The sequence below is a fragment of the Labrus bergylta genome, chromosome 16 (genome assembly GCF_963930695.1).
Source record: "Labrus bergylta chromosome 16, fLabBer1.1, whole genome shotgun sequence".
In the NCBI taxonomy this organism is placed as follows: domain Eukaryota; kingdom Metazoa; phylum Chordata; class Actinopteri; order Labriformes; family Labridae; genus Labrus; species Labrus bergylta.
The window spans coordinates 21,859,552-21,871,687 of record NC_089210.1 but is presented as its reverse complement, the minus strand read 5'-3'; the positions used below and the strand labels follow the sequence as shown (position 1 = coordinate 21,871,687).

General features: G+C 35.5%; 1 protein-coding gene across 1 annotated transcript; it reads left to right on the top strand.

Moving 5' to 3' along the window:
- The first annotated feature begins 376 nt into the window (after positions 1–376).
- Positions 377–10,933, top strand: LOC110005111 (nuclear GTPase SLIP-GC-like). Its single transcript, XM_065964814.1, has 17 exons — positions 377–402; positions 3,580–3,796; positions 3,938–4,162; positions 4,848–5,054; positions 5,209–5,384; positions 5,612–5,705; positions 5,790–5,877; positions 5,986–6,107; positions 8,063–8,236; positions 8,335–8,492; positions 8,681–8,807; positions 9,083–9,191; positions 9,284–9,414; positions 9,775–9,856; positions 10,569–10,650; positions 10,755–10,785; positions 10,907–10,933. Exons 1-17 carry the CDS (start codon positions 377–379, stop codon positions 10,931–10,933), a joined length of 2,076 nt encoding a protein of 691 aa, XP_065820886.1.
- The last annotated feature ends 1,203 nt before the right edge of the window (positions 10,934–12,136 follow it).

Below are 12,136 nucleotides of genomic sequence, written 5' to 3'. Positions count from 1 at the left end.
CACGAAAGTTGGACCAAGGGCAAAATTCAAGAAGAGACTCAAGTCTCTGAAGGTAATACTCCTCAATGTCTTAGGTTTAATACATTCTCACGTGTAGAATGACTATCAATTATTAGTAATTGTATGATGAAAGAATGACTAAAATAGTATTTACTGGAATCTCTCAAATTCATCTTTTCCCTTTGACATTAGGGGGAGAAAAATGCAACAAATCAGGTCATTAATTCATTTTCTTCTCCTTTGAGTGCAGTGCATTTTCTTTCATTTAGTGTTGTGTATATATTACAGTCAGGCCATAATTATTTTAAATGTCTGCTAAAATGTTCCATGGCTTTGTTCTGAGAGTGATTATTTTCTTGACGTTGTCAACAGGAACATGAAGAAACTGCTGATTCTGCTCAGGTAAGGATAAAATACATTTTCCAGGGATACTGTTATTATACTTGTACCTCTTTTAATCATCAATGTGCAATAGAATTACTGATGTGTCCTGAGAAAAATCACCATCATATTTGACTGAATCAATGGTTGACTCCACTTCGAGGTTTAGTCACACTCATCATAGCTTGGATGATATCTGTTTCAATGAGTCAAATGCATATTTCATCTTTAGGTTTTGGCCAACAGTAACACAAGAGATAAAGGTAAGGTCTAAAGTATCTTATGTATGATTTATGATGATCTGCTTTTGTAGTAATAATGTTTTGTTCTGACAAATCTACTATTTGTATGTTTTAATATTGTAAGAGGCAAAAAGCTGTTTTTGATTTTTAATGAAAAATAAGGAAAAAGAAAGTCTGAGTCTCAGCGGGAGTCCAGCGGATGTCTATCACCAACTAAGAAACGACGACGGGACTCCACATATTCAGGTATTTATGTTACGCTGAGAACAATTACAACCAACAGATCAAAGTATTCACCAGCATGTATGTGTCATGACTTCATATTAAACCTTAGGTGTCTCTTAGCAACATGCCATAGAGACGATATCAATGCTTCCATTACTTCATAAATTAACCATGGACTTAAACTTCGGGCCTCTCATTTGGCCTGAGCAGCTCAGAGGGCAGCACAAGTGTCTATAGTAGTTTCTGCCAAATGAAGTTTGTATTTTCATGCCCAGCACTCACACTGTTTGACTAACAAATGTACACACAGAAACCTGAATAACAAGACTAACATGGGCATGTTAGTCTATAAACAAGGTGTGGTCAGGCACAGTGTTGGGGCTTTTCTATGGATGCCAAATAATTCTTTGTACCATGCAGTACACATGTTTACTGCTGTTTTTTTTCACTATAATGGCTTATTTTTTCAACACCTGCGGTTGCTGCTTTGATGACACTCTAAATTATCCTTAATTGACATTTAAGAGAAAGGATTTTGTTTAACATGGTACCTAATTAATACCTAATTAATACACTTGTTTCTTTGTCTTTTCTTTTCTCCAACAGAAAAAGTCATGCTGTCTGAAGTGAGAAACATCATGGCATGTGTTCATGACAAAATACTACACAGAGAAAAAACAAAGCTCAATGCTTTTCTAGAGTAAGACAAATGATTTTTCATATTTGCTTATGGGTCCAAAAGAGATTTGTGACTATTTGATTTTTGACAAAAAGAAATAAAACAGGTCCAGGCAATCAGGATGGTTCATATACCAACAAGACAATGACCCCAAGCATACTTCAAAGCTGTGCAGAGACTATTTGACAAAGAAAAGGGGATCTGGAGTAGTGGAACTGATGGACTGTCTAGGTCAAAGTCAGGATATGAATCCGATTGAACAAATTTTGGATTTAGTAGATTCAAAGATTGATCGCACAAAAGTTTCATCTAAAGCAAGTTTGTGGGAATAGCTAGAAGCTATTTGGAACTCAATATCAAAAGAGACAAGCAGTTATCAAGGTCAAAGGAGGCCATACTAAATATGAAGTTTTTTGGTTATTATATGTTATAAAGGACTATTTAGTTGTTTCAATTTATTTGACAAATAAACAATAGCATTATTGGTTTTCAACAAGTTTTTGAAAAATTTGTAAAATATTAGTTTTTTCGTTTTTATGACAGGTGGTCTAATAAATAATATAAGAAAATACTATATATATATATATATATATATATATATATATATATACTTCCATTTCTGCTGAAAAGCTGCAAGTTGTGAGACCATTTGTTCCCTGAAAAAAAGCCTTTTGGAGAACTCTGACATTTACACAATCTTGACATATTTGTTCACCTATACTTTTTCTTTAAGCTCTGGTGAGTTTACCTCTTACCTTTGTTCAATTTCAGCTCATTCACTGGACTTTAACTGCTGAATGGGTCTGTTCTAAAAGTTTGAACCATTAGTTTATATATCTCAGTGTTTCCCACAGAATGACACAATACCTGGGCGGTGGAGTTGTCCGAGTATTTATATATACACACACCAATTAATATATGGGGGGTGGGGGGCATTTGTGTACTAAACTCTACATTGAAGCAATATGCTCTTTAATCCATAAATTATTGACTCACTCTATGATGTAATAAAATGATTACACTATTAGGAGAAAATTATTTTGCCTGCTTCATGTAATAACTTATGACGTTTTGGGCCCAGCATCTTGTCACATTATCAACTAGTTATTACAATTTAGGGTTTTATTACATTTTTTGTAACATTTTGGATCATTGTTCCATTTCGGATTCTTACAAGCCCAGAACAAGGTATTTCATGGTATATAAATAAAGTTATTATTATTATTATTTATTGCATCTTCTAGAGCTACAGTCTATCCTTTAACAACTGAATGAATTGTGCTTTTTATATTCTCCTGTTCTGACTATTCTCATATCTGTATTTTACAATGACGTGTGCCTTTTACAAGTGAAAAAAAAAGATTCACTATTGACTTGACTCATTTTGTTAAATGGTCTTCTTTGTTGACAAATAAGATTAAGATTTATTTTTTCGGCTTTTTGTGCCTTTGATGGAGAGATAGGACAGTGGATAGAGTTGGAAATCAGGGAGAGAGAGAAAGAGAGAGAGAGAGAGAGAGAGAGAGAGAGAGAGTGGGGAATGACATGCGGGAAAGGAGCCACAGGTGGGATACGAACCCGGGCCGACCGCTTGAAGGACCATAGTCTCCATATATGGGGCGCGCGCACTAACCACTTTTCTGAAGTTTTGTGAAGGAAACAAAATCAATAACTTATTTCCCTTAGATGGTAAACATCTGGCTTTGACTTCCTGCATGAAATGAACATTTTAGCAAAATTTCAAGTTCGACTATTCACATGTGGCAGCTGTGGCTCAGTGGTAGTGTTGGTCGTCTCTTAACAAGGTCGTAGTTTTGTTTTCTAGCTCCTGCAGTTGTATGTCGAAGCATCCTTGGGCAAGAAACTAAACCCCTGCATCAACTTCTGTGAATGTGTGTGAATAGGATTAGTAAATAGTAAATGTATATGGTACTCCGTTATGATTTCATGAATAATAAAAGGATTTAATGAGAAGGATTAAAGCTTAACACTTGACACCTTTATTGTAATATCTTTCATATGAATTAACGGATTTGAACTGTTGTATAACAGGGAAAAAATCTGTGATTTGGAGACAGAAAAGAGGGAGCTGGTTGGTGTCTTTGGAAGAACAGGGGCTGGAAAAAGCTCTTTGATAAATGCTGTCGTCGGAGAGAAGGATCTCTTGCCCTCAGGAAGTGTCAGTGCTTGTACAACAGTCATCATTAAGGTGGAGGCTAACAAGCAGAACCAGAACTATGAGGCAGAGATTGAATTCATCACAAAAGAGGTAAAATAAGATGAACATAATGTATCCTTTAATCCCTAGTCTTTAAAAAGATGTTGAATGCATTGCTTCATCCATTTACAGTATTTGATTCTATACAATTAAAACTCAACTTAGTTAAAGGATGATTATTTTCTTTTTTAGGAATTGAAGCAGGAGTTGTGGTACTTGTTAACATTCATCCTGAATGATGAAGACTGCAAAGAGGAAGATGTCGATGATTACAATGACGCTGTTGAAATGCTGTCAGCGCTGTATGGAGAAGAATGGGAAAAAAACCCTTCTGTGGAACATCTCATGAACGACAAACATTTCAGAGAAATCCCAGAATTTATTGTTTCTACGAAGAAAACCTTGACCTGTGAATCAGTAAGAAAGAGAATAAATCTACAGTATCATTTATATTTGAATTTGAATTTATATATGTAATGGGGTCAATGCAATTTAACAGTTTCAATACACGAAACTGATGTGCTACATAAAGAGTATATTGCTAATTTCCAACATGTGTCCCTAATTGGGCCTTTGGGTAAACAAACAGAGTAAAAATGTACAGCATTCGATAACATAAAACCCCATAACATTATATGAGGATACATTAAAATACATGCACTATATGACAATACAAAATGCTATAAACCGGTTTAAGATACAATTTAAAAGTGGGTACAGCTCTGGTTTGCTTTCAGCCAGCATTTCACCTTTTTTGTTAAAGATTTGAAGTCTGAGAATTTTAATTCCGGTACACAAGTACATATCCAAAAATTACTAAGCTATCTTGTTTTGAAATGTATAACATTTCCATCTCAGACATAAAGTGATGTCTGCAATTTACATACTTCCTGGTCGTTCAAGTTTGGTTTAATTTTGGGGTAGTTTAGAAAATGTTATGGTAAATTCAGTACCTAAAAATGGATTTAAAGAGAGAATGGACTTGATCCTCAATGTCTGCAGCTCTATATCAAATGTTCCCTTAACAGCAAAGTCCTGTCATGTTACCTTCATAGATGGTCTGTGTAACTGTAAATCCTTAATCTTATTTTTCTTTTGTCAGGCTAAAAAGTTGTCTGCAGAACTTGTCAAATACACAAGAAGCAGATCAAAGTATGGAATGGCTAAAAGCATAAAGAAATGGTTTTGGCCCCTGGTGAAGTGTGTGACAATCAGGGTGCCAAATAATGACCTTCTCCAGAATGTCACACTTGCGGATCTACCTGGAAATGGGGACCGCAACAAGGGCAGAGATAAAATGTGGAAAGGGGTAAAACATTAAAATGCATCACTTTGTTTATATTGTTTTAAGTTTAACATTATTTTATTACAAAGCACTGATATTGACTCCATTGAAATACATTGCATAACCTTTCTTTGATATTGACTGATATTCACGATTAACTTGGATTTCATCCTTGTAGGTGGTTCAAAGCTGTTCCACTGTGTGGATCGTGACGGACATTAACAGAGCAGCATCAGAGAAAGAACCATGGGAGATTCTGAAAAGTGCCAGCAGCCTTATGGGAAATGGTGGCCAGTGTCAGCACATTCACTTCATCTGCACCAAGTCTGATGTTATCGAAGACTCTGATGATCTGTAAGTGATTTTTATCCATAGAGGAAGACGCTGACGAGTATCAGGGTCTACTGCGATGTATTTATTATATATATTTAAACTATGTGTACTTTGTTCATATATGTCATTTTTTAAACTTTTATCCTCAGAGGAAAGAAAACCACGTCATGTTAAAGATGTTGGAGATTGACTTTTCAAGGCTTCAGATAATGTATGAGGTTCAGCTTGATACTGATCTCTTCTTACAGTTCAGTAGCTGGCGTTCGTGCTGCCATATTTAAGAGGAACATCCGGGCCAAGGAGGAAGTGAAGAGAGAATTTGGGAAACTAAAGGGGGTTCAGGTGAGTTTTGAAATGTCAGAAAATCTAAAATGAAGATGTCTTTTCAATGCAATACCACCCTAAATGTATTCATTATTTTTGCAGACACATTTCAGTGGTGACTGTTTCAAAGTGTTCACAGTGAGCTCCAACGAGTTCCTTAAGGAGAAAAGGCTTGGACCAGATGAAACTGGTAGGTGAAGGTCATGCATAACTTTGTGAATAAAAGAATATCTGTTACATGTGAGAAGTTTCTCTGGATGTAATTATGTAAGCTCTATATTGTATGGTTTTTTTATAGAAATCCCCAAACTTCAGGAATTTCTGCAAGAACTGAATGACTTTCACTCAGTCACACTGAAGTATGTGTCAGGAGCGTATGGGATTCTTTCCCTTATTCAAGGTGCCGGCTGTGGAGACGTGGTAAGATCAAATAACACTTTAACTGCATTTAGTTTTAGTTTTGGCAGCCAATAATCACAATCTGAGCCAAAAAGGTACCTTAAAATCCAGTATTAGGACCACTCTAAATATTTTTAAATTGTGTATGTTTCTTATCCCTATATAAACTCCTCAAAAAAAGATTTCTAAAATATCCAAAACTAACCTAGATGAAAATAAGTTTTAGGTTCAACACCAGTTTTTACCTGCAATAATATAAGTCTGATTGATTGGCCTTTTAACTGAATATACAATATTTGAACTAACATGCTGACGTCTGCATCAATTTTCTCCAGCGCCACTTCTCTCTCCTCTGCTGCAGCAGCAGAACTACAGAATGCTATCAAGCACATGGCTAACAAAATCATGTTTGAAAAGTTCTACACCCATAAAAATATAATATTTTACATATAACCCAAAAAAGTTTACTTAATTGAAGAGATTATGTGTTCAGTAGTGACCATTTTAAAGTTACACACTGATTTTTAAACATTGGACCACACTTATTTCAAACTAATGGGATATAGCTGCTTAATATGCAGCCGTGAGGGACAGGGATGTAGTGTCACTTCCTGGCAGGGGTGTGGCTTTAAGTGTTGAAGGTTACATGAAAACTTCATCGAAAAAATTCACCACGTCATATGTGATAGATATCCCAGTGTAAAATATTGAGGCATGCACCGTCAGTACCGTGAGTGCTGCCCTCAACATCACACACAGCATGCGACATGACGCATTTAAAAATTTGCTGCCATTCATTAATGTAAGCTGTGGTTAGGAACATAGCACCACCACTTCACATATTTTCTCCATCATGAGGTCATGATGGTGCATTAAAAGCATACGGTGGTAAACAGGTCAGTAAATACAGCTGTTGGAGTGCTGGTTTGGAAGAAAGAATCTACAATTAAAGTCAACAAGTGAGCAGAGCAGGTGGGCAGCACGACTCAAGGGACGAGGGTCTTTACACCACAACTTTCACCGTAGGCTAAGAGCTCAAATACCATACTGTAGCTTGTAGGAGTGTAAACTCCACAAAGTGAAAACAGATGGTACTAAAAAAGCAACACAGGAGAGAAGAAATTGCACATTGTAGACTTGGTTAAAGTTCTTTTTTTTCTAAAATATCGAGATTGGAGTTGTACATTTACAAGAATAAAGCTGTGAATTTATGATATTCAATCTGTAAACCAATTTAAATTAGGCTATGGTGGAAATTTTTATTCTGAAAGGATACATCAAGTCTTAAAATTCCAAAAAAAAAAAAGGTAGAGGACCCAATAGCAGTCTAACAAAAATAAATAAAACAAAAAGGAAGAATAAAAACTTACTTTATTAAATGTCCAAAGAAAATCCACAAAAGGCAAAACAAATCACAATGAGAAAAACTGAGACGAAGGCAGGTTGCACAAAGCACAGACACATAGATAGGTTAGACACCTGACAATGAACTGACAACAAGAGGAAAGGAACTTTGAGACTAAATACACAGGGGTAATCAAACACAGGTGAGACTAACAACACAGGTGAAGACAATCAGGGCAATCAAAATGGAGGGAAACCAGATAAAAGGAAAGAAGAAAACTGCAGAAGCCACTGATGAACAGTCTATGGTGGCTTAATAAGACAACATAGGCTGTGATTAGACAAATGCAATGCCATGTCACACCAAACATAGTCTTTGACGTATTGAGTCTGTGATGATATTTGTATGGTCTTTATTTTACATTTTAGTTTTACTTTCTTTAAGAGTCATTTGTTGCTTGTACCATAAATAACTTTAAATCCAGATCGGGTCACATCTGGATGCAACTTCACACGTGGTTTAGAGCCAGATATCCGTCTATTTTTTAAAAACTTTGACACATTATTTTATGCCTAACATACAGTATAGAGTTGTATTGTTTTAACATTAAATGTTTTCTATTTGGTTTCAGGCTGGCGTAAAAGCAAATGTGTGCAAAGACCTTGAAGAAAACTTGAAATGTGCATTAGATAAAGTCTTTGAGCCCATGATAAAGTCCTATAGGGCTTTTAACAAGTGCCTCATGGAGGGTGTTGAAAAATCCAATAGTTCAAGGGAAAGTGACTTGAAGTCCTTCTTATATCCCGTATGTATTTGAATATTTTACTCCTTCATCCAAACCATCGATTTTTCACTTGATATTCAAAAGTTAATCATTTATGGAAATGTTTGTTTTTGTTTCAGAAAAGAATAAAAGGAAGAGCTTTATACGGGAGATTGAAGAGCATTGTTGCAAACAATGGTGTCTACAAACCAAAAAAAGGGAAACAATACAACCTCAATGAGAAATTAGCTTCAAAGCTGATGGAGAGCATTGATGAGGAATTTAGAAAGACCTTCCCGTAAGAACGTACTAAATGAGGAAAAGATAATACCTCTTCAAATGGCGATTATAATAATAATATAATAATGTGTGCAATGGTTATTTAAAGTAATTAACATAATTGAATACAAGTATCTAAATGAAATTTCTAAATTTAACTTTGTCAGTATTTGATCAATGAAAGATTTACTTGTTAACATGTTTCAGAAATGAATCAAAATGTGAACCATTCAACGGGGCCATCAGTTCCTTTTCACTCGGCACAGGGACTCTGGTTGAAAAGTACAGAAAGTACAAAGGTGTGCAGCTGCAACTGGAATTTCTCAGGACAGAGGTAAGAGATGGTGATGGTACCATCTTATCCAACAGTTTTGTTTTAAGCTTTTTGTCAAAGTGAAGGAGACTCAAGAACGAGGTGAAAAAATCAATTGAAACACGTTTGTGATTAACGTACTTAATGAAGAAAAAACATTTAAGAAAGAAACCAAATAAAAGATCTTTTTTTTTTGCGTTTATTGTTGATATTCATTTCTTATGTAGAACACCATCAATAAGGTACATGTTAGCGATGCAGATATACATGTTTTTGTTTTTAACCTTCTGTTGTAGGAAGAAAAAATTAAGGCAAAACTCGACAAAACCATCCGGGAGCGAAAGAAAGAAATCTACAGCAGCCTGACGACTTCAATCGAGGAAAACATGCAGAAGTGCTATGAAGGTAAGAAAGAAGATCTTGGCATTTGAAACCTGACACTTAATCAAATACATGTAATTAATGTGCATTTAAAACCATTTTCTGATTCACTGTAGATGCACAGCAATGTAAAGGCAAAGGCTCCTTGAATGCCATGAGGGTCGTCATTGAGCAGCATGTTCGTGCCAAGGTCGACATGTTCAAGGAGGCTAAAACTGTGATGATGTTAAATCTGACAGAACTAATGGTTTGTAATGGTTCATAATTAACATACAATACCTTATATGATTGTTATATAGTAAAACACGTTGTGTTGCACATCTCAATCTTTGTGTATGATTCTATATTATTATTCACATCAAGTCTTTTCTTCATTGAAATAGAATGTACATCATTCTCAAGATAGTTTTTGTGACTGCGGTTTTACAAAAAAGCAACTTTTTATAAAAAATGAAAACAAACACAAAAGCTTTTTCTCTATTTAAGACTTTTCTGCTTTCTGAGCAGCCCAGAAAAAACATACATTTAAACTGTTAATGTATCATCCAGTAAATCCTAAAGAAAAGTGTGCTGGTTAACAGTGTTAAATATTTGAAATCTTATTTAGGAGGTCATCCAGAAGATACTGATGGAAACACTTCTGAGGTCAATGGACCTATCACTCAATACAGATGATCAATCCGTTCCAGGTAAAGTGAATGTTAACAAGTACATTTGTTTACAGACAAAACACCAGTGAAGCGATTACAACTTTGCATGTCAAAGTGGTTTGATTCTGATTAAATGCTTGATAGATGTAAACTATGAAGTTGGAAGAACTAATCAAAACTGTTTTTATTTGGGTCTAAGAAATATTGCACAAGTAATCCTAGTTTATGTGGATATATCCTGTCATTTTTATAGCACTGATGATAACTGGTGAGAGGAAGTTACAGGAACATTATGCAGATTAGAGTGTGCTCTTGAACAACATAGTTAAAGCAACAAGATGTGACTTTTCCACCTTTAAACAGAAGTGTCAAAGGTCGATTTAATAGCAGAAGAACTTTCAACAGGGAGAAAGACGTCTCTGCCCCGACCGCCTGTTTTCTGCAGTATGTAACTTTGGCAGTTGGCCAAGGTCATCTCATGAAGAGTGTGTACGGCTGTTTGGAGACTAGTTCACACAAAAGCCTTCAGTTACTGTATAAATAGAAACCAGTTAGCCGTCTCTGTGCGGTTATGCAAATTCACATAGTCTAGAAAGGGTTAGGAGTAACATGGGTGACAGTTGCACTCAGGGACCTTCTGTGGGTGCCAAAGTGCACCAAACTGAAATATTGTTGCTTTAACACAGAAAGTGCACACCAAAGTGCAAAGACATTTTCTTCCGAGTTTAAAGTTTAACTTTTTGTGTTTGAGATGTCAAAGAGGAGCTTGAGACCGTGACAAAAAAATACAAAGCACTGAAGAAAAACAGACATGAAGGAACATCACCAGTTAGGTAAAACTTTGTTTTTAAAGTAGATAATGCTCTGATTTTAAACTGTAAGAAATTGCTTCACTTATTTTTATAACAGTTGCTAACAATGCTTCTATTCACACTAGTGCTGATCAACCCGGCCCGTCATCTGCACAGGTAAGTTTAAGTAAAAGTGATGATTAAAAGTTAACATTCTGGTAGACAATGAAATGGTAATATGAAAGTTATCAGTAGAATATCACAACCTTTGTGTTTAACTCTCTTGTGGATATTTCAGGTTTACCTGATGCAGAGAAACAGCTGAGGCCTGTTTAACCACTGAGGATCCCACAGGGAACATTGAAAAGTCAAACGAGGCTTCTGGATATCAATCAATCAAGCAAGATTTATTCATATAGCACCTTTCATACAAAGTCAAAGTGCTTTACAGCGACTGAAAAACAAAAATAAACATAAAATAGTGACAAAACAGGGTAGAAATAAAAATGGATTTAGAAGTAGAGAAGTAGAGACTAATGCACACCAATAGGAATAAAAATAGTTAAGTTAAAACTGAAAAGATTATCAAAAATATAGTTGAGATAATAAGAGGGTAAAGATTGCCTTATAGACAGTTAAAATAATTTTCAAAATTAATATGAAACCTCACAGGCAGCCTGTGTAAAGATTTTAAAATTGGTGTATTGTGTGCTCTCCTTCAGGTCTTTGTTAGCACTCGTGCTGCCGCGTTTTGAATTAAAACGTACATGTGGCTTAAAATTAAAATCAGAATCACGTAAAACAGATACCAGAACAAATATTTATTATTTTCTCCCTGAAGTAGCCAGCAAACTTTTGACATTTAGAACCTGGAAGCTGAGCACTGTGGTTAACTGTGGGATTGAAAAGTGAATCAATGGTACTGATTTAGTCTCAACCTTTTTGTCAGGTTGTTAATTCTGCTCTCTTTGAGTGGTGTGTTTAGATGTTTGTTGTGAGTTTCATACATACAGATGTCATATTAGTGACAGTTTTCCTTTTGATTAATTGTGGGCCTCAGGCCAGAAATGGCTGAAGGTGGGGGGGTGTTGTGTTTTTCATGTTAATCGTTTCTTTTTTGGGCCTTTTCGCCTTTATTAGATCGGACAGCTGAAGAGAGACAGGAAACGGGAGGAGAGAGTGGGGGGATGACATGCAGCAAAAGGCCGAGGTCAGATTCAGTCCCACAACTGCTGCTTAGGAATGTAATCGCTGTACATGGGGCGTGACATAACCGTTATTTGTTTCTACCATTCTTTCAGCAAGACATCAACTTCTGCAATAATTCAGCTTTTTGTTATTCTTGAATATGTGTTAACAACTTTTTGTTAGTGTTTTTATTTCATGAATTTAGAAGTGGATGATTTGATGTACCTGCTACAGTTTCACTGATTATTACGGTGTCAAATTAAATCTAATAAAACTTTAATCTGTGTAATGATATATTAGAAATAAGAGTTAATTTTATTATCAGACCAACTTTTCTGGC

What these genes read in the sequence shown, in the direction of transcription:
- LOC110005111 (XM_065964814.1), top strand. Translation starts at nt 377, where the DNA reads ATGAAGAAACTGCTGATTCTGCTCAG. An exon ending in GAGATAAAATGTGGAAAGGG is followed by an intron (nt 5,055 to 5,208) that starts GTAAAACATTAA and finishes TCATCCTTGTAG; the next exon opens with GTGGTTCAAAGCTGTTCCAC. An exon ending in CATGCAGAAGTGCTATGAAG is followed by an intron (nt 9,192 to 9,283) that starts GTAAGAAAGAAG and finishes GATTCACTGTAG; the next exon opens with ATGCACAGCAATGTAAAGGC.